This window comes from Hippocampus bargibanti, linkage group LG17, assembly GCF_051943395.1.
Source record: "Hippocampus bargibanti isolate YZ-2025 linkage group LG17, ASM5194339v1, whole genome shotgun sequence".
In the NCBI taxonomy this organism is placed as follows: Eukaryota; Metazoa; Chordata; class Actinopteri; order Syngnathiformes; family Syngnathidae; genus Hippocampus; species Hippocampus bargibanti.
The window spans coordinates 11065998-11092570 of NC_142750.1; the positions used below are offsets into that span (position 1 = coordinate 11065998).

The 26573-nt window shown below is 40.2% G+C and overlaps 4 protein-coding genes across 4 annotated transcripts; 3 read left to right on the forward strand and 1 right to left on the reverse strand.

Annotated features, from left to right (window-relative positions):
* The first annotated feature begins 768 nt into the window (after positions 1-768).
* Positions 769-5279, forward strand: grna (granulin a). Its single transcript, XM_089019031.1, has 5 exons — positions 769-833; positions 975-1082; positions 3966-4047; positions 4169-4269; positions 5092-5279. Exons 2-5 carry the CDS (start codon positions 975-977, stop codon positions 5167-5169), a joined length of 369 nt encoding a protein of 122 aa, XP_088875157.1. The 5' UTR covers positions 769-833; the 3' UTR covers positions 5170-5279.
* Positions 5280-5431: 152 nt separating this feature from the next.
* Positions 5432-11742, forward strand: rundc1 (RUN domain containing 1). Its single transcript, XM_089018329.1, has 5 exons — positions 5432-6494; positions 8663-8821; positions 9003-9201; positions 9269-9358; positions 10098-11742. The coding sequence occupies exons 1-5, from the start codon at positions 6102-6104 to the stop codon at positions 10961-10963; spliced, it is 1707 nt and encodes a 568-aa protein (XP_088874455.1). The 5' UTR covers positions 5432-6101; the 3' UTR covers positions 10964-11742.
* Positions 11743-12642: 900 nt separating this feature from the next.
* Positions 12643-14491, forward strand: rpl27 (ribosomal protein L27). Its single transcript, XM_089018332.1, has 5 exons — positions 12643-12712; positions 13191-13273; positions 13954-14123; positions 14209-14319; positions 14400-14491. The coding sequence occupies exons 2-5, from the start codon at positions 13193-13195 to the stop codon at positions 14446-14448; spliced, it is 411 nt and encodes a 136-aa protein (XP_088874458.1). The 5' UTR covers positions 12643-12712; positions 13191-13192; the 3' UTR covers positions 14449-14491.
* A 412-nt stretch (positions 14492-14903) lies between these two features.
* Positions 14904-25327, reverse strand: bcat2 (branched chain amino acid transaminase 2). Its single transcript, XM_089018331.1, has 11 exons — positions 25124-25327; positions 23805-23876; positions 22202-22402; positions 21017-21127; positions 20835-20954; positions 20578-20741; positions 18904-19046; positions 18495-18580; positions 16746-16886; positions 16580-16654; positions 14904-15538 (listed from the first exon to the last, which is right to left on the reverse strand). The coding sequence occupies exons 1-11, from the start codon at positions 25139-25141 to the stop codon at positions 15497-15499; spliced, it is 1173 nt and encodes a 390-aa protein (XP_088874457.1). The 5' UTR covers positions 25142-25327; the 3' UTR covers positions 14904-15496.
* Positions 25328-26573: the final 1246 nt, after the last annotated feature.

Sequence of the window (26573 nt, forward strand, 5' to 3'; positions counted from 1 at the left end):
CGCACGGAGAAAATTACATGCAAACAGGGTCGGATATATCGATAGTCCCGGTTATATCGATATTTTTTCGGACTCCCTTGAATATCGATATAACGAGACTTTACTGTATATATATATATATATATATATATATATATATATATATATATATATATATATATATATATATATATATATATATATATATATATATATATATATATATATATAATAACAGAGAGTACTTGTTTTTATACAGACAATGTTTTTACACAGAACAATGAAACCATAAATATTGAGATCATATATTTGAGGTCATATATATATATATAGTAAAGTCTCGTTATATCGATATTGGATATATCGATAGTCCCGGTTATATCGATACTATTTCTATGCACGCACGGAGAAAATTACATGCAAACAGGGTCGGATATATCGATAGTCCCGGTTATATCGATATTTTTTCGGACTCCCTTGAATATCGATATAACGAGACTTTACTGTATATATATATATATATATATATATATATATATATATATATATATATATATATATATATATATATATATATATATATATATATATATATATATATATATATATATTATAACAGAGAGTACTTGTTTTTTATTTTGACCATACACTAACACTTCCCAACCCCCAAAAAACTACTGTACTTAAAAAAAATCAGCCTGATATATTTGAAGTATTCCTCGTCAATGACATAAAAAAACAAAGTGATATGGGCATGTACTTTTGCAGTAAATGGGCGTGTTTAAAGCAGCACTTTGTACAAAAGGACATTTTACGCTGCTCCACTTATAAACGATTCACAGACCACAGTAAAGGTAAGACCTGCATTGATCTGCTTCTATTACTTTATTATTATTACAAGTCTTCATGGGCACCATAAGATTAATTTGTATGTCATCTAATATCTTCCATTACTGTTGATCTGATCAATGGCTGTGATAATGAAACAATTTCAGATGGTGAGCCTTGCTGTATTTTGCTGGGTCATACTGGTTCTGGTTGAGGCTCCACTTGGTGGGATGTGTCAACACACCAGCAGCTTCCAGTGTGGCCCCTCTAATCAAGTGAGCGGACACGATAATAATGTTACCCTGAAAAACGAAACCCTAAAACATCTCAAAACACACCTATTTAAAATTGTATTTTCTGTGTAGCTCTCTCTTGTTTCTAATTATAATTGCATTGCATTGATTGCATTTTATTTATTATAGTACCTATGCTTTTCTGTGACTGTAAAGTTTCCTTGAGAGCGTTGAAAGGCGCTTAAAATGTAATGTATTATTATTATTATTATTATTATATAAAACCACTAGAAACAAAATCTGTGTAAGCTCTCAGTCGTACAGCAGTGGTCCATCGAGGAGAAGGTTTCTTCAGCCGTCATCTGTACTTTTTGAAGGTGTCGGACGTTTCGCCTCCTATCCAAGATAGAAACAAAATGTATTACAATTTCACTTTTGCTGACACTGCTAAAAATACAAACTGAAAGTTGAAGTCAAACTTCAGATGGAGGTACATATAGTTGTAAAAGCAAATATTTTTCCTTTTACAAAAGAGTAGTCGAAAGCTACCACCGTGGCTTTTTTTCGTTCATAGACATTTTGTTTATTGAGAGTTTTGTTCGTCGTGCTCCACGAAAAGTATAATTTCGGTTTGGATGAATAATTGATTGATTTGTGACTGACTACACATACACACCTATTGCCTGGCGGGAAAAGATGCACTCCACCCACTCCGTGGTGGTTATGAAAATGAGGATTTACGATCTGTAAACCTCATCAAAAGTTACAAGTTAAACCCATCCATCCATTTTCCAGACCGCTTTATCCTCATTAGGGTTGCGGGGAGTGCTGGAGCCTATCCCAGCCGTCTTCGGGCACAAGGCAGGGGACACCCTGAATTGGTTGCCAGCCCATCGCAGGGCACAAAGAGACAAACATCCATTTGCTCTCACACCTAGGCACAATTTGGAGTTTTCAATCAGCCTGCCATGCATAGTTTTGGAACGTGGGAGGGAAACGGAAAACATGTAAAAAAACCACACAGGCCCGGGGAGAACATGCACACACCACATAGGGAGGCCAGAGTGGGACTCGAACCCACAACCACTCAAACACCAGCGTGCTAACCACTCAAACACCAGCGCGCCTGGGTTGAGTTAATCCGCTCCCTTAAACTCCAACAGATTCCCAGGAACAATGTTTGTTGGAATGAAAGTGGGTGTCTATACGGTCTATAGTTTGATCCAAATATATTTATCATTTATTAGGTTATGTTCTGTTTTATTTTACTTCATGTTCACAGTATTTATAGCTCCAGCTGTTCTTAAAGCGCTATATAAATCAACATGTATTGTATTGTAGTACCGCATATTTTTTTAATAGTCCGTCAATCGTTTTTGCTTTCTTGAAAGGTTGGAAATTTTATTCTTTATAACACTTCATATCTTCAAGAGGTATTTTAAGAATAGAGCTGGACAAATAAAGCGGAATATAGCTTGGGTCTTGAAAATTTGCATCTATCTCGCTGGCTATCTTGCTAGTTATCTAGCTGGCTACCTACCTTGCACTTTATTTGTTATCTATTTGCTATTTATTAGCTATCTAGCTGACTTGCTAGCTATCTAACTAGCTATCAGATATCTACCTGGCTATCTAGATAGATAGGTTTCTATCTATTTGAGTTACTCCGGGTTGAATGAAAGCTAGCGCGTGTGGCTGCTGCTGCTCACTCACAGAAACACTTACCGTGGGACTGTAAAGTGACCTTGAGAATTTTGAAAGGCGCGTATAAATGAAATCAGAATCAGGATCAGAATCATCTTTATTGCCAAGTATGTAGAACACACAAGGAATTTGTTTCCGGTCCAACACGCTGCACTAGTATCATCATCAAAAATTTGCAAAACGGCACTATACAGTTCAATTTGGGCGACTGTTCAAAGAGTTAATGGCTTGGGGGAAGAAGCTGTTTAAATGTCTGCTGGATTTGGTGCGCATGGAACGTTAGCGGCTGCCTGAGGGAAGTAGCTGGAAAAGGTGGTGGGCAGGGTGCGGAGGGTCCAGTAGGATTTTCCGCACCCTAGTTTGGATTCTTGCAGTGTGCAAGTCCTCGAGAGTGGGTAGGGCAGTACCAATGATTTTTTCCACCGTCCGAACTGTCCGTTGAAGTACGTCTGTGTAAGCTCTCAGTCATACAGGAGTGGTCCATCGATGAGAAGGTTTCTTCAGCCGTCATCTGTACAAAAGTGAAGGTTTCGGACGTTTCGCCTCCTATCCACGCCTCTTGGATAGGAGGCGAAACGTCCGAAACCTTCACTTTTGTACAGATGACGGCTGAAGAAACCTTCTCATCGATGTCCGTTGAAGTCTGATTTTGTCCATGTTTGTGGTGGCCACGAACCAAACGGTGATGGAAGAACACAGGATGGATTCAATGACAGCCATGTAGAAATGTTGCGGCAAATGTATTATTATTATTTTTCTCCCTTCTTTAATTTAACATGGTTTGTGGGCACCAAGAGGCCAGAACAGAGTATCAAACACTGCACATCCATCCAATACAGTGCATGACACAGATATGCTATGCATGAAATTAAGCGCCATATTATGTTGAAAAAAATCACGTTGAACATGTGGGTAATTTTTACCCATATGTAAAAATCCACACAAAACAGTCAAATAATAGGTGACATCAGCAACAACTGTTTCTGAGATGTTATAAACATACCTACTTGAAAAGAGAGACACCATATTTTCTATCCCATTGGGATATTTGAGAACTGTTTTGAAGAAAGGAAAAAGAAAGGCTATCCAGTGCTTTAGTCAACACTAAAATGGAAACGGGTAAAATTGACCCCTGAACATAATATGAGGGTTAATGAAATATATTAATAATCATCGGGTGACATTCTGAACAATATGAGTGATCATGGAATTTTACGACAGGGACTGACCTGTGCTAACGGGATGCGCTGTTGTCCGAAGGGTCACACCTGCAGTGCCGACAGCTTGTGGTGCTACGGACCAGGTTTTATTTTGTTTTAACTCCTCTTCACTTGTAACATACAAAATTGTCCACAAAGTTGACAAAATCTTGACATATGTTGTATCTTGAACTTCAATTTTGACATATGTTCTATCTTGCGCAGTATCGGGGGGCGTGTGCCCCGACAATGCATCCGAGTGTCTTGCGGGCAACACTTGTTGCAAGATCCAACAGGACAACTGGGGGTGTTGCCCTCTGCCAAGGGTACAATCAGTCTACCGTATACATATCGATTGATTTTCCCATGCATGTCGGGAGGACTTATGGGAGGCTGCCATGACGATAGTGTGTCCACATAGCTGATATGCGCATGTGGCATACAAAATAGAAAGAATTGCTTTCAATCCAGTGTTCATGTTTTCTTGCCATGTCAATCAAAGTGAGCTCACTATACAGCAGTGGCGGGTCGCGCATATCACCCAAGTCCATTAGAGGGTACTATTAGCCAGCAAATAACTTGTGAAGAAAGAAATACTCTCATTAAACGGTTCAAGTTTCTATCATGAACGCATGGATTCATGATATTGGGTCAGGAGGTGCTCATTCACATGGCAGAGAACAGGACGGCGAAGCATCAATAATAACCTCATAAAATTGCTATATTATTGCTTTTGAGCTGCCCGATCTTCTTTTATGATGTCCATTTTTTCTTGAAATGTCAGTCTTGAAAATTCCTTTAACAGTAAACCTCCAACCAAATCCATTTATTCTCCCCCTTCAGCTATTGTGGGTTGACAAAACCCCTATTAAATTAACACAACAATATATTTGCTTATCCAGCTTGGTACAGATACAGTGTGCTAGCTCTGGCCAGTATGCTCTTGTCACTAGCAGCTAGTGATACTATGTTTGACTGGTGACTAGCCAATTATAGTTTGCGGAAACACTGACGTTACCCAGGCCTGCGACCAGGCTCTCGCATCACCAACACGAAATCTGATTTCATCGATCGGTATGCTTCCCTATTGCTCATGTACGAGCACAGAGACGCAGCACATTTAACCATCATTTCTCCTTATCTCACAGGCGGTGTGCTGCAGCGACATGAAGCATTGCTGTCCGGAAGGCTACACGTGTGAAGATGGCGGCCATTGCATTAAATAAGACAACCTTCGCTGGGACTAATTGTCTTCCAATGACAACAAAACGCACCAGCATGTTGTATTAAATCTAAATTAAAATTGGCATTAAATTTAAATTAAATAATCTTTCTATGTCATTTTCCTCTATACGACACAAAACACACCAATGTGAACCTCTATTTATTGAGAGATTGGGATAGATCAGGAAGGAGGCAATGCGGTTTAGAAGTCAAATTGCTCCAGTCATTGCAACTCTAACGTACTGTGCAGTAACGCTCCCAAGTGGTCATCAGGAGTATCAGTTTATTACACAAGTTATTTTAATGTAGTAATTGTGGAGTGTTGAATCACGAAGCAGATGTATGCGTTTTCCTCGTTGTATATTTGACGAGGGCTCTCGTATAACAACGTGGAGTGACAAACATTTTGACACATGCGCAGATGACGGCAAATGCCAAGAACGGGAAGCCAGTGCTTCCAAACAACCCAAACTTTCGTGGCCAATAACCACAAGAGGGGACTGTGATCTTCTCCGAATGTGGACCATCAGTTAGTTATACAGTCCTGTATAGGTAATCCCGATTGCTAGCTAACAATCAACAAACGGCGACAAATGGTTTTTGCCTTGATCTTACGGCGCGTTGCACGGGTCATTATACAGTAATGCTCTGGATTGACGCATGCTATTATTTTAATTTGCTGTTAGAAGACGTTTCATTGACTCGTCGATCTCGTCACAAAATGCAGCAGTTCCGGTTATCGCGTGACGCGTTAAACGTCTCCGCTTTGACGTAAACATTGTTACTTCCGGATATCCAATGATTGGCTGAATCGTTTCCCTCTGACGTAATTCATTTCGCATCAAGATGGCGAACCACCTGTTTCCATAACGGTGATCATCTCTGCATTTTCCCAAGGACTTGGGCAAATAAATCCGAGTGACAATTGTCCACTATGTCCACGGAGGACCTTTCAGTTTCGGATAGCGAGGCCGCCATGGCCGGCGCCGGCGAGCGCTGGGCGCCGGTGGGGGCCGTGGCCAACCCCGAGGAGGAGCGTGCGAACTGCCGCCAGTCGAGGCGAAAAGGATCGGTCGGCGCAGGCGACGTTGACGAGGAAATGGCAGGGCGACTGAGGAAGCTGGAGGAGGAGCAGGAGCTGCTAAACTCGTCGCTGCTCGCGCTTACGTCGCACTTTGCCCAGGTTCAGTTCCGACTAAAGCAGATCGTCCACGCGCAAAGCGATGAGAAGGAAAAGATGCTCACGGAGCTGGAGGAGTTCGCCTTCGGGGGATGCCCGCATGTGCTCGGCTGCGGACCCCGTGACGCCCACCACCTCCACAACACGGTGAGAAGTCAAAGACAAAACCTTTTGCTTGTTATGAAGGCGCTCTTGGATTCCGAGTGTTTACTTCCTCGAGTGTGGATTTTCTTACCAGTCCTGTAACACAACGAATTATTAATTACATTAAACATACGATTATTTCTTATTCACTACGACCCGAGTACTCTGAAAACGTTTGAGTAAAACGTATCTGACAGACATCGCTGCTTTAACTCATTCACTGCCAGACGATATGCAAAAATGTGTCCACTCCAGTGCCCGGGTTTTTGTCATTCTCACTCAAATTTCAGGACCCACAGAATATTGAGTTTCAGGACTACATAAACTTTCAATGCAGTGTAAGAAACCTGAGACACTCTTCTTTCATCAGAAAAAAATGTGAATTGCTAAATTAGATGGGTCTGAAGTTATCTGAGCTTGAAATGGGGCGGGTATACAAAATGCAATGCATACATATTGGTTTATATTGCGCTTTAATAACGGCTGACATGGAAAAAAGGGAAATGAAAAACATTTCCATAGGCCATGCCCAGGGCTTCATAATAATAATAATAATAATAATAATAATAATAATAATAATATAATAATACATTTGATTTCTAAGCGCCTTTCAAAACTCTCATGGTCACTTTACAGTCACAGGATCAGTTTTTCTGTGGGTGAGCAGCGGCAGCCGTACGCACCAGCATTCACTCAACCCGGAAGTAACTCAAATAGATAGCTAATAGCTATCTAGCTAGCAAACGGATAGCTAGGTAGGTAGCTAATAGATGGCAACGTGAGCCAGCGTTGACTCAACCCGGAAGAACTCAGATAGAAAATTAGCTAGGTATTAGATAACTAATAGATAGCTAGCTCAATAGCTAATAGATAGCAAATAGCTAGCTAGGTATATAGCTAATACATAGCAACACGCGCCAGCGTTGACTCAACCCGGAATAACTCAAATAGATAGAAAGCTAGCTTGCCAATAGATGACTAATAGGTAGATAGCTAGATAGCTAATAGATAGCAAATAGCTAGGTAGATAGCTAATAGAGAGCAACACAAACCAGCGTTCACTCAACCCGGAAGTAACTCAAATAGATATAAAGCTAGCTTGCTAGCTAATAGTTAGCTAGCTTGCTAGCTAATAGTTAGCTAGCTAGATAGCAAACAGCTAGGTAGATAGCTTATAGGTAGCAACACGAGCCAGCATAGATCCAACTCGGAATAACTCAAATAGATAGAAAGCTAGCTAGCTAATAGATAACTTTTTTTTTTTTTATCGGCTCCCCAAGCATGAAAAAACAAAACCCGAACTAATTCGGGAATGGCGCTCCACATCATATTTTCAAGTCCTGAATACATTCGAGAATGGCAGTCAATGAGTTAATAAATGGTTTATCTTTGTTCTGAAAATGAAAAACAAGTCAGAGAAAGCACTCTGTGACTTTTTTTAGACTTAAGTAGAGGGCATCAGTGTCAGCGTTATGTCACATGGTTATAAATCAATCCAGTCAGATTGAAGGCGATTAAAACGCCTTTCCAACGTCACATGATGGCTTTTTCTTGTATCTGGTGATTTTTGCAGAACCAGACAGGATAAATGTTAAAAAAAAAAACACGAAATGCCATAGCTGATGTTTGTCTTATTTGATGAAGGCTGATGTGTACTCAGTCAATATTTACTTCTTGTTCTTCATGTCTTTATTTGTCACCCTCACACATGCTTTACCCGCAGGAGGACCTGGTGAGTTGGACAACACGTCTCTCCGCATTGTAAATTGGAATTTCCGATCATTCCTTTTTTAATGTACAAACACACTCTTTTAATGTTTAATACATGCACACAAGTCAAAGACTAAACATAAATCTTCCATGTCACAGGTAATAACGCTCACTTTGGATTGTTTAAAGAGGTATTTATTGAACAATGTGTTTATTTTTGTACCTGTGGCAACCGCACAGAAACAAGATCTTCTTAAGATGATGAACCCATGGGGAACAAAAATATTTGTTATTATTGAATAGAATTGTTTTATTTTGCAAGGCATGTGCTGCTGCACTATTTGTGTTTAAATAGCACTGCCACAATGATACCATTTGTTATCCCATCTGTGGCATTTCCAATGTTGCATTGCTGCATGTTCCGGAATTCAAATCAAACGAGTATGTCATTTGTATTCTAGAGCGAACGGGAGAAGCGCGAGCGTTTGGAGGCTCAGCGAGAGAAGCAAAAAGATCTCATCTTCCAGCTCAAGACGCAGCTGGACGACCTGGAGCACTTTGCCTACCAGGAGGGCAGCTACGACTCGCTGCCGCAATCGGTGGTCATGGAGCAGCAGAAGGTCAGAGCAAAGTCGGCGACTCGTGAGAGTAATCTTGCTCATCCCGCGATAAAATTGTTGCTAATGGCGAATTTTACTGAGGATTTGTGAATGGCTGCTAAAGAAGTTTATTTGTTTTTGAGATCAACGCTGTCCATTCAATTTTTTGGGAGGATTTTGATAACGTGGGCACGCTTCTCAGGTCATTATCGACGAGCTGATCAAGAAGTTGGACGTCAACCTGAATGAAGACATCGGCAACTTGTCGCCCGAGGAACTACGGCGACGAGTGGATGCAGCCATCGCGCAAATCGTCAATCCGGCTCGGGTGAAGGAGCAGCTAGTTGAGCAGCTCAAAACGCAAATTAGAGACCTGGAGATGTTCATCAACTTTATTCAGGGTATGCGCTAGACTCACATTTCACAACATTTGGTCACTTATGTGGACGAAACGTGTTTTCTTCCCAGATGAGGTGGGCAACCCTCTCTTGTGTGACGGCACACACGGTCAGCAGCCTCTCGCGGCCTCTGCCAGAACACCCAGAGGGACGAGGACTGGTGAGTTGACTCAGAAAAAAATAGACTGTACAGTGATACCTCGGTTTACGAACCCCTTCGCTTACGAACTTTTCGGTTTACAAACGCTACATTTATGAAAATTTTACCTTGGCATACAAACTTTTTTTGTACACGGAGCTGCCTCAATGAGTTATGTGTCGTTCGCAAACGAGCCCGTTCTTCTAACAACAACATGGCAGCCGACTGATTTTGTCCTCTATTCTCCGCCTCCAGTTTTCGGTTAAAGCCACGTGATTGGTCAAGAACGCATCAGTGAGGGGCGTGGTTTAAACATTAAAGAGCTAGGCAGATGACAGTGAGAGAGTTTCAACTTTTATAGTTCAAAGTTCAAACTTTTATAGTTCAAAGGCAGGCTCCAGAAACAACCCGGACAAGCCACCTGTACACAAAAAGCTATCAACCCAGCTAAACAGAACACAATTGATGAGGAACTAGATACAATTATCACAGAGAAAGCACCTACAAGGGATCATTCCTCAAGCATGCATATTAGCATATTTGACAATAAAGCTGGCTTTGAAACTTGTTCAACATAAAATTTGTTGGGATTTCTACCCCTCATAATGGCCTTATCGTTATCTTCTACTCAAAAGCTGTGCTGCCTACAAATGCAATGCAATGCAACCTTGCCATCTACTGACGTATTTGTCTTGAAAATAGATACTACTAAACGCTGCTAATGGATTCATATGGGCTGCTTGCGTTTGCATCTCCTCAGCGGACCCGGAACAGGCGCAGAGGATGCGCGAGACGGGCCTGCAGCTAATCCAGAAGGCTCTGGCCGTACTGCAGATCTTCGCTGCCAGCCAGTTCGGCTGCTCGGCCGGGCAGGCGCCATCGGGCATGTGGCCCCAAGACTCGACGCTGCGAGATTATGGTCCTCTCCTCTGCCGTCTCGAGGCAACCGTGGACAAAGTTCGCGTTCTGGGCTCGCGTCGCCAGCCTGGCCCGGTTCACGTGGTCAACTACACCGGGAACTCGGCTCTGGGACCGCGTGACGAGCTGACTGCGTGTGTACGCAAGGAACTGGCCTTGGTTCTCAAAGACTTGCTGGCTCATGGTCTGGTTTCGCCCTCCCAGACTGTTAGCCTGGTCCTGGCGCCCATCTCCTGCTTGCTACCTCACCGGACCACCGGGCCCCAAACCATACACCCTTGGGAACTCTTTGTCAAGTACTACCACTCAAAAAATGGCAAGGCCTTTGTAGAGTCACCTGCCCGCCAGCTCTCCCAGTCCTTCAGCCTGCCTGTAGGGGGCGGTCCGGTTACCATCACGCCTAAACAATCCCTCCTGTGGGCCATCCACACGGTTCTGAAGGAGCACGGGCGCTACAAGCGAGGCCCCGACACCGAGTTCAAGGCGCTGGTGTGCATGGCGCTCAATGAGCAGCGGCTGGTATCGTGGCTCAATCTACTCTGCAAGGCGGGCACGTTGGTGCACCCCCACTACCTGGCGTGGAGCTACATGGCGCAGACCGGCTTTGAGGGTGCCCTGCGCATCCTGGGACGCATCAGTCACCTCAAGTTCGACCTGCCCGTTGACCTGGCCGTGCGACAGCTTAAGAACATCAAGGACGCTTTCTGACTACGCCAAACGCAGTCAGTCAAGAAGGCGGTAGCTTTGGGGTGCGCAAAGCATCGTGCCCAGCGGTTGACATGCAGCCCAGTCAACATTTGCATTCTATAACGATCCCGAAATATAGACGTTTTCTTTTTTGAAAATGAGTTACTTCAAATCTATTTATTCTTTTTTTATTGTGTCTGTCATTATACATACAATTGGTTAGTTGTAGAAAAAATACAATTTAAACATTAATTATGTTGTATTTATTTGATCCAATCGTTGGTTTATGATAATTACATTGATCTAAATAGGAAAAAAGTGATGTTTTAAAACTAATAACATTACAACTGTCAGATAATTAAATTACAATTACCAGAATGGCTGACTATCCAAAAACGAGGCGCTTGTACATTCACTGACTTTGCTGCTCGTTTCATTTTAAAAAAAATGTGTGAGATGATTATATGGAAACATGATACTGGTTGTGGCAAGTATTCCATGAATGTCTACGTCATAGTTGATATTTAAGTGCTATCTCCACGTGTGTAGCATGTTTCAAATTGCTAAGAATGTAGCAACGAATGTTGTTCTTTGCCCTGCTATCATGGTATTTTATATGTATAAATATAAATTATTGGGTCATATCGGCATACTTGTTGCCACGCTGAATCATGAATATGTAGCTACCTTCTTTTGAGTTGTTTATCCTTTACATTACAACACACATGCAGTAGTTTTGCTGCGTTACGTTCCCGTCATGTTGTTGTAAACATCGCATATCTGATAAACTCTCAAGCTGCTCTGTGGGTTTGATTGCCTTTTTTTTCTCTGCAGATTTTACACCCTGAATTCAAAATACACTACAGAAAGACATTTGTTTTCCAGTCATAAACTACACATTTTGATACAAACACCATTTAAGCATCGCATCTACTGACAACTGACTTGAAGTATCAATGTTTTTAATTCTCTCTCTCTCTCTCTCTCTCTCTATATGTATATATCCTCACGTCTGGCACATCACACCAGGCTACCCAATTAACATGTTATTTACAGTCATACGTAAAAGCATAAAATTAGAACACAATAAAAGAAAATAAATGAAATACTTATTAAGCCAGGATACATGTGCCTGTGAGTTACGCTTTAAACATTTAAGAAAGTATAGTAATGATTGATCTACATTTTTTATTTGATCAAGAGACGCAAAATAGATATCAATTTCAATCAAAAATGATTGAAACGTCGCCGGTGTTAGAATTAACAAATATTAACTTCACAGACGCCACTGGAAAGCACCACAGCAACGGCTTCCTTGAAATGTCGCCCCCACAAACAACAGACGAACGACAGATACGTATATTATTTCGACTTTTAAATAAAATCACCTGAGTCAATTTCAATCGTTACAGCAATCGGGTACACCGGAACATTTCACGAGTTTAAGAGAAAGAACTCGCACATGTCGGCATTTTACCCAACCCCCGAATTTAGTGTCAATGTCAAAGGTGATTTCGGAACTGACGCCACCCTAGTCGCCAAAGAGACTCCAACAAAAATACATAATCACGTATCATATATAAACCTAACGATACATGATTGTATAAAAACACAATATACGCATTAAATAAACAATAAACGAGTCAACAAATTGTCACGTATAAAACAATTAATTATTGGAGGAAGTGACGTTACCACATGCGGGTCAAAGTTCGCCAAAAATCTTCTTCACTTCCTTTCTTACCAGCGGAGGCCATAGATACAGTTCCAGTGAGTCAAATTTCGTCGTGATAATCGCCAAACATCGCGTCCTGTTCGGTGCATTCAACTATTTTATTGTATCGAACATTGAGGAGAGGCACTACTACGCTTAACGGCAGTGTTTTGTCTTCAAATAAACGTCGTGATTAATTGAAAAGGCGTTTAAATGAGCGGTTATGGCTATGCTTAGTTACTGAAGCGTTGATTCCAACATGGCAACCTTTCTGTTTTTCCACAAGTGTGCCACTTGGCACCGTTTTCTTGCCCTCAATTATATACGGTTTGACATGGTTCACCTATTAAACGTCTCACCGTTTGTATCGCAAATTATGTGACGCCAACGCTGCATTGGAGTCATACTTGTACTTGCTAGCCATACTCAAGCTAAAAGCGACGACAGAAACGAGTTTCATGCTGCGTTACTTACTTCAGTACTTGCATCTTGTTACGTTCTGGTGATTCGTAGCTGATTGTTTCTTGTTTGCAGAAATGGGCAAGTTCATGAAACCCGGAAAGGTGGTGATGGTACTCGCTGGGCGCTACGCCGGCCGCAAAGCTGTCATCGTTAAGGTAAAGAAACACGCCAAAAGTTCCATGAGGTCAAGTCATTTAAATAGCCGCTGTTCAATACAGTTGAGCTACTTACCCCGTGAGGACGCACTTGATTGCAGGAACAGAAAAATGATCATCGAACCACATTAAAAATGCTCAGTGTCGTGCTGACATGAAAAGGGGACTGTTTTCTATGAGTTAAGGTGTATTTTTTGTTATGAACTTCACACAACGAAGATCTGATTTTAAAAATGGAGCAACACTTACACAGGCAATTTTTCCTTTGTGAAAAATGACTGCTGGTACTGCAGTTTATTGGATCAGGTGTGAAACTCTTCTTTGTGCGTTTGGCTGTATTTATACTGTCCCCAGGTGGGCAAAATTCTCACAACAGAGCAGCATCATTTTGATTAAATTAAAATGGCAAGGAAAAGTTCCAAAAGTGGTGCAATTGTTGACATTCTTTCTATAAAGTACAATTAAGAGTGCTGATTTTATTAGTTATTTTCTGTGCTATTGTTGGTTTGGAACAGATGAATGGCGTTTCCCTTAATTTTAATGTGGAAAGAAGATTTGAGGATATGAGTATTGTCACGGACCTATTTATACTCCTATCGCATGTCACCGCTGTCATTCCATTTGAAAATGATCTTACATTAAGCATGACCGCGGTGCTTTTCCATCTTGTGCTAAATCAGAATATTGACGACGGCACGGCCGACCGGCCTTATAGCCATGCCCTGGTGGCCGGCATCGACCGCTATCCCCGCAAGGTGACCGCCTCCATGGGGAAGAAGAAGATCGCCAAGAGGTCCAAGATCAAGGCATTCGTTAAGGTCTTCAACTACAACCACCTCATGCCCACCAGGTTTGTGTCTCGAGTTGACCTGTTTGGGAAACACTTAAAATTGATTTCGATAATTAATATTTAAAATATTTTTGTTCTTGCATAGATACTCTGTGGACATCCCCCTGGACAAAACAGTGGTCAACAAGGATGTGTTCAGGGATCCCGGTCTCAAATCCAAAGCCAGACGTGAGGCTAAGGTTAAGTTTGAAGAGAGGTAAGCGTCCCTTCTGAAAATTTTTGAGCTGTCAAGTTCACCCCGGTGTCATCTGAATTGGGTATGCTTTTGTTTTACAGGTACAAGACGGGTAAGAACAAGTGGTTCTTCCAGAAGCTCAGATTCTAAATTCTCTCGATTTCACAAATAAAACTGTACAAAAATTAAAAAATGTGTGCTAAGCTCTTTATGGCCTGCAGATTGAGCATTGAGATCAAGGCTTAGATCACATCTCCAGCTTTAGTGTTGCTGTTTCTCCTGAAAATATTTTTTCGTTATTAAAAATGGCGCAAATATGATAATACTGCATAATTGTACTATAAATGAATAGGGGAAATATGTAATAAAAAAACCCCACTGCATTTCAATTGCCATAAAGTGCTTGTTTGACTATTAAAATTTTGGCAATAATAGTTATAAAGTACAGAATTTTACTTGAAATGCTTTTAATTGTTTTTTGGAGGGGTAAATAAGTTAAATTACTCATCAATTAATTTAGATTAAAGCACATTTCTTCATTTGCTCCTCTACAAATAACCTGTACTGATGTCATTTTTCTATTTTTGAAATCACAGCAGATCAAACCGGACTCAAATGGGCTTTAATGTAAAAATGTTGACCAAACATAGACGAGGCATAGAAACAAGGATTTACTGGAAGCTTTCGCGGAAGACGCGCTGACCGACCAAACGGGGGGTCAGTAGGCACTTGACAACATTACAGAGAACTCCATTAGTAGATCACCTGATTACTTATATTGTTTAAAAACATTTAAAAATACAAACCTAACACAAACCAGTGCAGAGGGCCAACATTAGCTCACGCTACTCTCCATTTTGTGCCCTTTTTTTGTGCTCCTCGCTAAGTGGCCCCATTCGCAGACAGTAACAGTTTAAAAGCACCACATCGCAATGCATCTCATGACCAAAGTACAACTAGCGTCCGCACGAGCAGGATCATTGTGCTATATATATATATCACATACATATATATTACAATCTATAAAGTGGAGCCGTATTGCATACAGTTCTTATCGTTCCAGTCTCGTCTTAGCCAAGTGGCAGGAGTGTAAGTGGTTTGAGATGTCAGGAAAGAGAGAAGAGGTGCAGGGGATACCGGTGGTCCAAAGGGAAATTACAGCTCCTCACTTGATTCTGCTGACTTGTGCAAAAGACATTTAAGCCACCAGAGGCGCCCATTCGCTGGCCTTACGTCCGTACTGTGAAAAGACAAGAGGCGAACAAAAATGTGACCACGGATTTCATCTCATTTGTCAGTTAAACAACTTGGGGTTAGGCAATATAACCTTAAAACGAAACGTTATATTCCAATTGTCATTTTTTTAACTTTTTTTTGTGGGGGTGATATCACGTTTTAAAAGTAAAAAAAATATTAAGGCTCACCTAAAAAATGTAGTGGTAAGACGTTTTCAATTTAGAATGTGCTAACACGTTTAAACATGCTAACACGCTATTGCATTGTAACACCCTAAAGCAGGGGTGCTCACACTTTTTCAGCATAGGAGCTACTTTTGAAATGACCAAGTCAAAATGATCTCCCAACTATATTTATTGAGGATTTTTGTAACTTATGTTGCTGTATAACCGCATATGTTGCACGACACAACATAATTCTGTACATTTTTTGCCATGACTTGAGTTCACTCTGGTAACTGGTAGACGAGACAAACGCACTTTGAAAATGTCCGACTCCCTTTCCATAGCCACAATCATTTTTATAACCTCTTACGTTAAAGAGGAAAAAAACGAGCGAAAAATTAAGATGTAACTAACGACTAGCTTGTTAACTTTGCAAACTCAGGGATGTGTTTTGAGCATGCACAGTGTACCTAATAATAAGAGGTCATCTGATTGGTTGTCTGGTATATCAATCAAGTGAAAGGGGTGGCTGATATCTAGTATTATTCAAAACAACTCAACTTTATTTGTATAGCGTCAGTTCATGACAATGTCACATCTTGTCACGCGATATACCAACAGTACCTTGGAGATCACCCCTGTGCTAACACGTTTAAACATGCTAACATGTTCAATAAAAGATGTGTTTGACTTTTGCCCGAGTCTTCAAAATGTGTCTTTTAATGTTTGGCCTTATTATTTTATTTATGTATTTATTTTTTACATTACACAAAATAAATGTCCTGAACCGGAAAACATGAAACTCCTCATATATTTATCACGTTCTAATCTAACACAGAACTTTTCGGTGAATTTGTCACTTCTTGATTTCTGTCACTCACCTGAATATCGGTGAGCTCTTTGTAAAACCTCTTGGCCAGTTCAGGTCCGTTTTGCATGGTTGGGATCTGGTACGTCTGAAAACGGAAGAGGGGTCAGCGTTTGGTTTGGCCACAAGAGGGCGACCACTCCTGAATCAATACAATAAAAGAAATGAAACGAACGCACCTTGCCGTTGTAGAGGAGGCTGCCCACGGGACACACCACACAGGCGGTACCGGCGCCAAACACCTCCAGAACCTGGCCGGCGTCCAGCGCGGTCAGCAGCTCCTGCATGCCCATCCGGCGCTCCGTCACTTTGAACTCGTCCTACACATCACCAGCACCAACAGTTGACAATCTCATTTGCTCATTAGTCATCATTCATTTCATGATAATTGATGAATAAAGTGTCGTCCTCCCATGAAGTCATATATTTAAATTAACTTTCATTTTGTAATTTCCATTTATGTATGTATTCCTCCAAGTGAATTAATGACATTTATTTTTCTACATTTTGACCTAATTTGTAGACGAGATTAAAATTGAGATTAAATTATGCAATCTAGTATTTGTAGTTAATTTGTGTGATAAACAGCTATTTTATTCGAATTGTGGATACAAGAATGTACGCATTCATGAAAACAATCATGTTCTGAGTGTATGTAAACTGTTTGACAATTACATTTTTAACAGTAATTCAATTATACAAATGAAAAAAAAAACATTTTAACTATATTTAGATGAGGTTAAAACATTCATGAATTTAAATAACTATACAGTCTAAATAGGAAACTCATAATTACATAGTAAGATAAAAATAATACTAAGAACTATAACAATGCGTCTGTGTAAACTCTAAATCGTACAGGAGTGGTCCATCGATGAAAAGGTTTCTTCAGCCGTCATCTGCACTTCTTTGAAGGTGTCGGACGTTTCGCTTCTTATCCAAGAAACTTCGTCAGCAAACTAAAGACTTACTGGTATCACCTCATCAGTATTACTAATCCTATGTTGCCTAAGCAGGCTATTGTATGAACGATCCAAATTGAACCTCACCCCACCAAACCGGTTTAATGAAGGATTTAGTTGTTTTATAAAAATCAGTGGAGCAGCTGTAGAGAGTAGTCCTCTGCTCCCCCCAACCTGAGAGCAGTGACCTATCATAGCAGAATCCGGCACCGCCATGTCTGGACAGTAGGGATATATATATATATATATATATAGGGCCTAAACTACCAGTAAGTCTTTAGTTTGCTGACGAAGTTTCTTGGATAAGAAGCGAAACGTCCCACACCTTCAAAGAAGTACAGATGACGGCTGAAGAAACCTTTTCAACTATAACAATGATAATAATAATAAGATGAATAAGTAACAATAACTAGAATACTACAAATCTATAATGAAAAAAAAAAAAAAAACTACAGCTAACATCCAACTTTCGACCGGCTCGACTTACGACCACCCGTACTTACGACCACGACCTCCAGACCCTATTTTTAACATTTTAATTGTACGCCTGGCATCGCAACGCGCTAGCAGGACGGCAACGCTTACGACAATTTTGGCCAGCCAGCCAGCATCTCACTGTCGCACAGCAATCGACCGTGTGATGGCACCTGAGGGGGGAGTTCGCGAATCATTTGGCCTCCGAGTCTCTATTCAACATTTTGACTGGATTTCGATTTACAACCACTTTGATTTACGACTGTTTGGTCGGAACGGAACTCGATCGTAAGTCGGATGTTTCCTGTATTTATTTTACTAATATTCTATTTACACTCAATCAATCAATCAATCAATCAATCAATCAATCAATCAATCAATCAATCAATCAATCAATCAATCAATCAATCAATCTCTTTTTTTTGTAATGATGTACGTGAATCCAATGCAAAACGTTTGAATGAGGTCACATTAAAATGAGGAAAAACTGACCCAGGTTCTGGCAAGGTCCAGGAGAGACTGTCTGGTGACTCCGGGAAGGATGATGCCATCGAGGGGTGGCGTTATCAACTCTTTCTCTGCAATTTAAAAGATCAAGACAACTCACTCTCTTGATGTCTCTATTCCCACAGAGGTAATGAGTGAAGGGGTGCAAACGCAGTGATGTGTGTGTGTGTGTGTGTGTTGACCAATTGAACAACTCATCCAGTCGTTTACGTAATATGGATTCATGACTGTGTCCAGGCTAGATGCATCATGTTGATGCATTAGCAACTTCATTTTCATTTTGCTATCATATAGAATCTCAGTAACAAAATCCTTGAAGGCAGAGTGCCCATTATTTGCAATTATTGGTTTTAAAATTACCCCTCAGTTTAATTGCCGGCCGGCTTATTCATACCTCCATTGTGATTGGTCCAGTAGATGAAAAGGTTCATGGTGCCGACCTCTGTGATCTCCTCCTCAGGCCCGTACAGCCAAAGAACTTGCTGGCAGCCGCGCTGAACTGCCTCATTCTGAACCGAAATGGTTGGGCCATAGTTCCTGGAAGGGATGTATTGTTGGCAAGCAAAATAAATAAATAAATAAACAAACAAACAACTAACAAAATATCTGTCAAACGTCTCACCACAACAAAAATTTCACTTGCTAATCCCAAAATGGTTCATTTTATTTATTTTTGTTTTCAAACAAGGTCTGAAGGTAAATGTACGTTTCAGTATTGTGATAACCGCCTTCTGTTCGGGTGTGTTGCTGCTCTGTGTCTTTTAAAGCAGTAAAATTACTTGTAAAAGCTATGCTAATTTGTGTTAGCCTGTCAATAGCTTTTTATATTACATTACATGACATTATATGTTAGCATCAGGCCAGCGGATGTTAAGAAGGCTACGGTTTGGGTCAACATTTTTGCTCGATGAACACACAATGTTTCACTCTCTTGTGTCAGTTTTGACAGTAAACATCGACCAATAATTGATGAACCAATAGCTTAAAGCTAGCATACTTTACTTCTTATTTGGATAACACACTGAGTGAGTCTTTTTCCTCGAGGCAATGTTATATGACAGACTCCCTTTTGAAAGGGTGTGATAATAAGTGCTAAGCACTTCTTTAAAAACTGCAATTTAATGACATTAAGCTTGTTTAAAGGACAACCGACGTCACTTTTTTGTTTTTTAACTGACACCAGAAAAACGTTTTATAGCATCTAAAATACCCAAAACACCCAGGCTGATATTTTTATTCAAATGCAAAAGACTAATAAAAATGACTTAAAGTGTCCAAAATCTGCAAAAAAATGAGCTGCGAATTGGGCATTTTCAGAAAGTCCTGCTTCAGAAAGTTTGTGACGTCACGCCAAGACGTCTTCCATTGCTGGAGAATCAAAACAATGGCTTCAGATTTGGAGAATATGATTTCTTGTTACACATCCAGTTCTGAATATGATTCAAATAGTTCTGAAGAGGAAAGCATACATGTTTGCAATCGATTAAAGAATCTATTCCGTGCCATTTTGAGGAAATGTATCACCCAAAAAGAGGCAGAAAATGGCGTCCAAGCTCCTGTAAGGAATTAATCAGCCCGTTTCCACAGGCTGATAAATTCCTTCCACGAAGCTTGGTCGCCCTCCTCTGGCGGCTTTTTGGTGCAACACGAGGTTTTCAGACCAAACAAGTACAGCAAAATACATTGACGTGATGGAAGGACTGCTACAATGTGTCTTTTTTTTCGGTCAGGGGCGTTCCTTCAGTGACGACATCTACGGACTCCTCACCAACTCAAAAACAAGACTTCCTGAATATTCAGCGCAAGTCTTAAAACGTAAAATATAGCTATATGCGGTGGAATCTTTGTAAAATACGCTCAGTAGAAGTCATTTGAAGCCATTTTACAAATTATGGTCACAACTTGTCCGGAGACGTCGGTTGTCTTTTAAATTGCGTGCGTGTAAGCGTTAGACATATGATTTTAAAAAATACAATTGAATCTATTGTGAATGGGCTTGGAACCCTGCACTAAGGCTTCAAATGGTATTTGAAGCGAGTTGGGTCTTTTTCCGGCTCCTGCGACTCACCCCCCCATCTTGTAGGAACCGACTCCACCCTTCCAGGCGCGCACAAACGACGGGTCGGCCAGCAGTGAGACGGGGTTGAAGGAACCCGTGGCAAAGTACGGTCCGACCGGTCCCACAATCACAAACAGTAATGCTTGGCTGGCTCGAGTCACGCCAAGTGACGGCTGGAAATATTGAGACAGAGAAACAGATAAATAGATGGACAGTAAATATGATGAACGCATTCAATACCGGACGTGGGATGACATTTGATTTACCTCGGTGCCGATGAAGGTGGGGCGGATGTAGAGGCTGGCTTCCTGCGAGTATGGAACCCACTCCTGGTCCAACTCCACCAGCTTCTTGATGCACTCCAGCAGTTCGCCTTTATCGAAGGCCTGGAAAACAAGGATGAGTTTGTCCAACTATCCGTGTATTGGGAAGCTGTTGGGGAACTCACGGGAAGACAGCTGCGCACGGCGCTGCGGTGCATGCGCTCCATGTTGAGCATGGGCCGGAAAAGGCGCACATGATTGTCCACGCCACGGAATGCCTTCATCCCTTCAAAAAGCTGCCACGTGACGTCGCCGGCAGAAGCAGCAACAGCACCACCATTGTTGATTTTGCAACAAAGACAAAACAATTTAATTAATTGTGTGTATCATGAAAAATGGTCATGTGTTTTCTGATTAATATAATAAATCAGGATGATTTATTTTTAACAATTACATTAATTTTATTTTGTTTACTTTATTTTTTTGAAGTCACAATTTCAGCTCAATAAAACATTTTTGACCGGACAAAAAAAACTAAACTCAAAGAATATACATTAAAGCATTGTTACATTAGAGGGTTATTTCATTGTGATTATTTTTAAAATTATATAAATGTAAATTTTACTTTACTACACAAAAAAAATTGATGTACATACCTCGGTTTTCAAATAATCCATTCCAGAAACCTTTGCGAAAACCGATTTGTTCGAAAACCAAAACAGCAATTTCCATGATAATCAATGTAAACATTTTTAATCCGTTCCAAGTATAAAAAAATATTTAAAGGACTTTTTAACTATTTTACACCATAAACTGGATAAATATGTAATAATAGAGCAGGTCATTTGTAAAATACTATAAAAACAAACTGTAATATTTTTTATTTTCACCAATTTTAACATCAACATGTCTCTCTCTGTTTGCCATGGGGCGTGTTGGCACCTATCCCGGCTGTTGCTATACAAAGATAATATCCGATTTTCGGATATCTCAGCCCTACACGTCTGCTTATTCATTAAAAAAAAATATATATTCAACAATACTAATGCACTGGTCACAATGAGAAAGGTGCAAGACAAGGATGTGACATATATAAGCTAGTGACATACTGTATAAGGAAGCGGAAAGTAGTTGAGTGGCGCATTCCGGTGCACTCAGTTTGGTTGAGAATTTAATTTTGGTTGTATACCGGGGCAACAAAAAAAAAGACATTTTTGGTTGAAAACCGAATTGGAATTTAACGGAGACATTTGAAAAGAGAGGTTTGATTGTATTTTTTTTGGGCGTAGTAATATTTTTTGTTGAATACAATATTTTTAGAACATTTTTTTTCAAAATAATTGAGTTTACTGTAAATTAGCATGACTGACCTCGATGGAGTAGTGCAGAGCAGAACTGGCGGGGTGCAGCGAAAGGTTCTGGAAGGGTTTGATGCAAGGCGCGTTCCAACCGCCATCGGCCGACCATGACACGGTCAGCATGTGGTCCGAGAACTGCTTCCCGAATACCAGCTGGGACGGGTCGGGCTTGGCTGCGAGCTTTGGGTTGCGCTCCACCCTCAGGTCAGAGGCCTGCGGCGGCAGCAGGTGCGCGCCGTCGCCCGAACCATAATGACAGTGATTGATTGCGACAAAGGCATGCTCACTTCATTTTCTTGACGATACGACAATTATGTCACATGAACAAGAGCAGAAGGGACACGCTCACAAGAAATACAATGACACAACCACATTCAAGGACAACAACAAAAAGGAATATATTTTTTTCAATAAAAAATGCCTTTTTTAGTCAATAATTACCTTTGTATTTTCATTTGATAGTTCCGTGACTGTAAAGTGTCCTTGAGAGTTTTGAAAGGCGCTTAGAAATAACATTTATTATTATTATTATTATTATTATTATTATTATTATTATAAGTTGGATATTAGAATGTACATTTTCATTTTGATAAAACAGTAGATTATAATGACAACATATTAAAGAGGGAAATAAACGGTTGTGCAATTAAGAAAATAATATTGATCAATGAAGAAAATATGTTGTAAATGTTGAAGAATCGATTACTGTATGTTAGAAAAAATGTTTTGAAAGAAAATGGTTTTTTCAGAGGTTTTAAAAAATGTATTCAGAGTAAAAAATATGTAATATTTACAGGCATGTAGTCATATTTTCTTTTTTTTTTTGTTGAAAATTTACAGTCAGATAATTTCAACAGATTATCCAGAAATAAACTACAGTAAAGTCTCGTTATATCGATATCGGATATATCGATAGTCCCGGTTATATCGATACTATTTCTATGCACGCACGGAGAAAATTACATGCAAACAGGGTCGGATATATCGATAGTCCCGGTTATATCGATATTTTTTCGGACTCCCTTGAATATCGATATAACGAGACTTTACTGTATTTAAATCTTTTAAAATACGTATATTTGAAATATAAAACAACCATAGAGAAAAATGTGTTATATTTCTTTTTAGAAAAAGAAAAAAAAAATATATTCTCAAACTAATGTTATACAGTGAGGGCAGTTCTATATATTCAAAGAAAAAATATTTTGTATTTTGTATTAAGTATTTCCCTTGCAATTCTTGTTAGTCAAATAGTGAAAAAAAGTTCAAGTAGGACTTTTTGGCGATAAATATTCCGACCTTATTCACAAAAATGTGTAACTTTTTTCCACCCAAAATACTTCTTCAGTTAATCAATATCCCTTTAAGAGTCGGATTTTTGTCCTCAAAATTATACGACTTTATCATTATTGACTCCCTTTTTGCTCTTGTGGGTGTGTTTTTTTTCCTTCCAGGGTGTCCCTTCTACTTGTTTACAGATTCCAAAGACATGCACTTCAATTAGGAAGAATTAAACAAGAGAGGAGAATGTGAGGAAAAGCAGAATGTCAGAATTATGGGAGCAGGGGACAAGCACACATCAATCGTTCCCATGATGCATTTTGTGGTGCATTACCTTAAAGGAGCTGGCGAGGCGGCGTTGCGCCAAAACCACGGGGAGCGTCAAGCTCAATTTTCTGTGAACCACCTGACCAAAACACAAAAGTCAGCAGAGGTGAGCGAGCTTGGTGCCTGTGCAGCGAACTGGTGGGTGTGCAGCGTTCTCAACCAATCAGCTCAGTCACCGTGCCATAATTAGAAAGCAGACACACTTTCCAGTGAATAGGAATAAATGACCTTTATTATTCAACAATTAAATGAAAAAAAAAAAAATAATGGATTAAATGTTTTTTTAAATCCACAGTTTTGGCCTTTAGGCTAAAAGTTGTAGTTTTCCAAGATAAAAATAATATTTTATGTTGGAATCACTTTTTCAATCAGTTGTATTCATGTTTCCAACACTGCATCAGGCATAAAGATGAAACAATCGAATTGGTTAATCAGGAGTATGAATTAATCATACGTATAGTACATGTAAAACAATGTTTACAGTACATTCAGTATGAATAGGCAAGTGGCGTTAGAAACCTGTCAGATTTGTTTTCCAACCTCCTGTGTATTCCTCCTGTGTCTTCTTTCCTGTGTACGATGCAACTTGATTTGTCTTGCCTTCTCGCGGACATTATGACGTCATGACATTTAATGCCAATGTGCACTTATAAATAAAAGTAATTAAAAATATATGCCGGATAGTGTTTAAAAATAAAAACACGTTTGCAAATGCCAACAAAGTGCAGACAGTAAAGGCATGCCGTTGAACAGTTTTATGAAATTTTGAAGATGATTCAGTTTTATTTATTAAAATTAACGCTTGCACACGTAGCGCAACAGTATATAACAAAAAAAAAACCAGACAACTCAAAATGAGATCGTGAATTCAAATTCACGATCTCTGCATTCAATGTGACGAATTAGTTGTGATTAACACGTTGCTGGAATGTACCGAATGCTGCGTTAGCGTTGGATAGTTTTAAAAGCACATTCGTCTCTGTCATTGTACAAGATTATTAAGTACGCCGATTCCAAGAGTGCACCGTGACCATTCGCATCCGTTATTTCGTCTGAGTCGCCATGCTTTTGCGGTTTAGGGCAGAAACGGGGAAATTGCCACATTAACAACTGGGATTCCGTCCGATGTCCCTTTCGTAGTTATTGCTCGGCAGTGCCGTACTGTGGACTCGGTCGCACCAGCAGGGTCATCAAAACCTTTTTTTCCACCCACCCGGCCTTAATCGACGTTATCTTTATGTGGTCGATATCGGCACGCTTCAAGTGAGACATTAACTGCATGAGGTAAACAAAACAGATGACGACATTGCTCGCCTTTGGACTCACCGATCGGAAAACTGCCATGTCCACTCTTCTCTGTGCTCGCGGATTATTTACTCGTGTGGAAACAAACGCCTAAAGTTCCGTTACCAGTGTCACGGCTTTGCGGCGCACTAGGTCACTAAATAAACGTTTGGTAATATTTATTCATCATTATCATTCTGAGTTCAACGTGGAGTGCCAATGATATATAAGGCAAGGACATCGTTTGTTTTGGGACCAGTCTCATTGAACAAATGCGACGGGGGAGTGCCTCGAGCGTCTTTTTTTGATTGGCTGTTAGCCTGAAAACCGATAACTGATTGGTTGACGGAGGGGCTGTGCTGGCTGTCATCAATAATCCCTTCTCAAAACCCCCTCGACTCCCTCTCCGCTCCAAAACATTGGACCTTTTATTTAAAACATTCCATACATAGCATATTTTTGTTGACACTTTGTGGGGGCACGGGAAGCAACTTTTTAGGACATCAGCTTCACAATTCAGGGTGTGTTAAATTCTGGTTTTACACTGTATTTCTGTTGGTGACAAATCCTTTCCATTTTAAAGGATGTTTAATTCAATATATTGCATTTTCCACATATGTTGTGTGATTTACTATAAGCCCACTAGACTAGAGGGTACCATTAGCCCGGAAATAACTGACAGACTTTTTTCTTGAAAAGTCTATCTTGAAAATGGATTTAACAGTAAATCTCCAACCAAATCGGTTTCTTCTCCTCCTTCAGTCATTGTGGGTTGACAAAACTGCTATTAAATCAACAAAATATATTTGCTTATGAGCTCGCTACTGATATAGTGTGCTAGCTCTTGCCAGTATGCTCTTGTCACTAGCAGCTGGTGATCAGAGCAGTTTTCACAAACTATGAATGGCTAGTGACTAGCCAATCATAGGTTACGAAAACTCTGACGTTTCCAGCACCTTCCAGCAAGCCTTGAGTTGCCAACTTGAACTCTCATTGGTTAAAGCAACAGCTTCACCAACATTAATTTTTATGCTCCAGTGCCTGTAGAACTGACTGTGAAGGCGTCCAGGTAGATTTCTGAACCTGGAAACAAATGATGGCTGAAATGTGATTGGTTCAATGCTTAAATACAAAAACACATCTGGAAGGAGTGCAACAGTGGAAAAGTAATGAAAGGAAGCTGACAATTTGGAATTATGGACAATATATAATTACCATCAGAGAAGGCTTTGCAAGCCTTGACGGTGCGCCACTGATGTGATTATACGGGCAGCATTTCTGCTTGCAAGCAGGAGCAGCATGTTTTTGTTAGCATTAGCAATTCAAATTACACGGGGTGCAACACTTGGAGTCAAAAATACAAATCTGTTGAAAGAAGTACAAGTATAACCTGCCATACCTGCACAGATTTTTTTATGCTTCATCAAAAAATGCAGAGCTGACAAGCAGGTCTAAATGTTACTTTTCACTCTCACTCCCACACATGAGCACC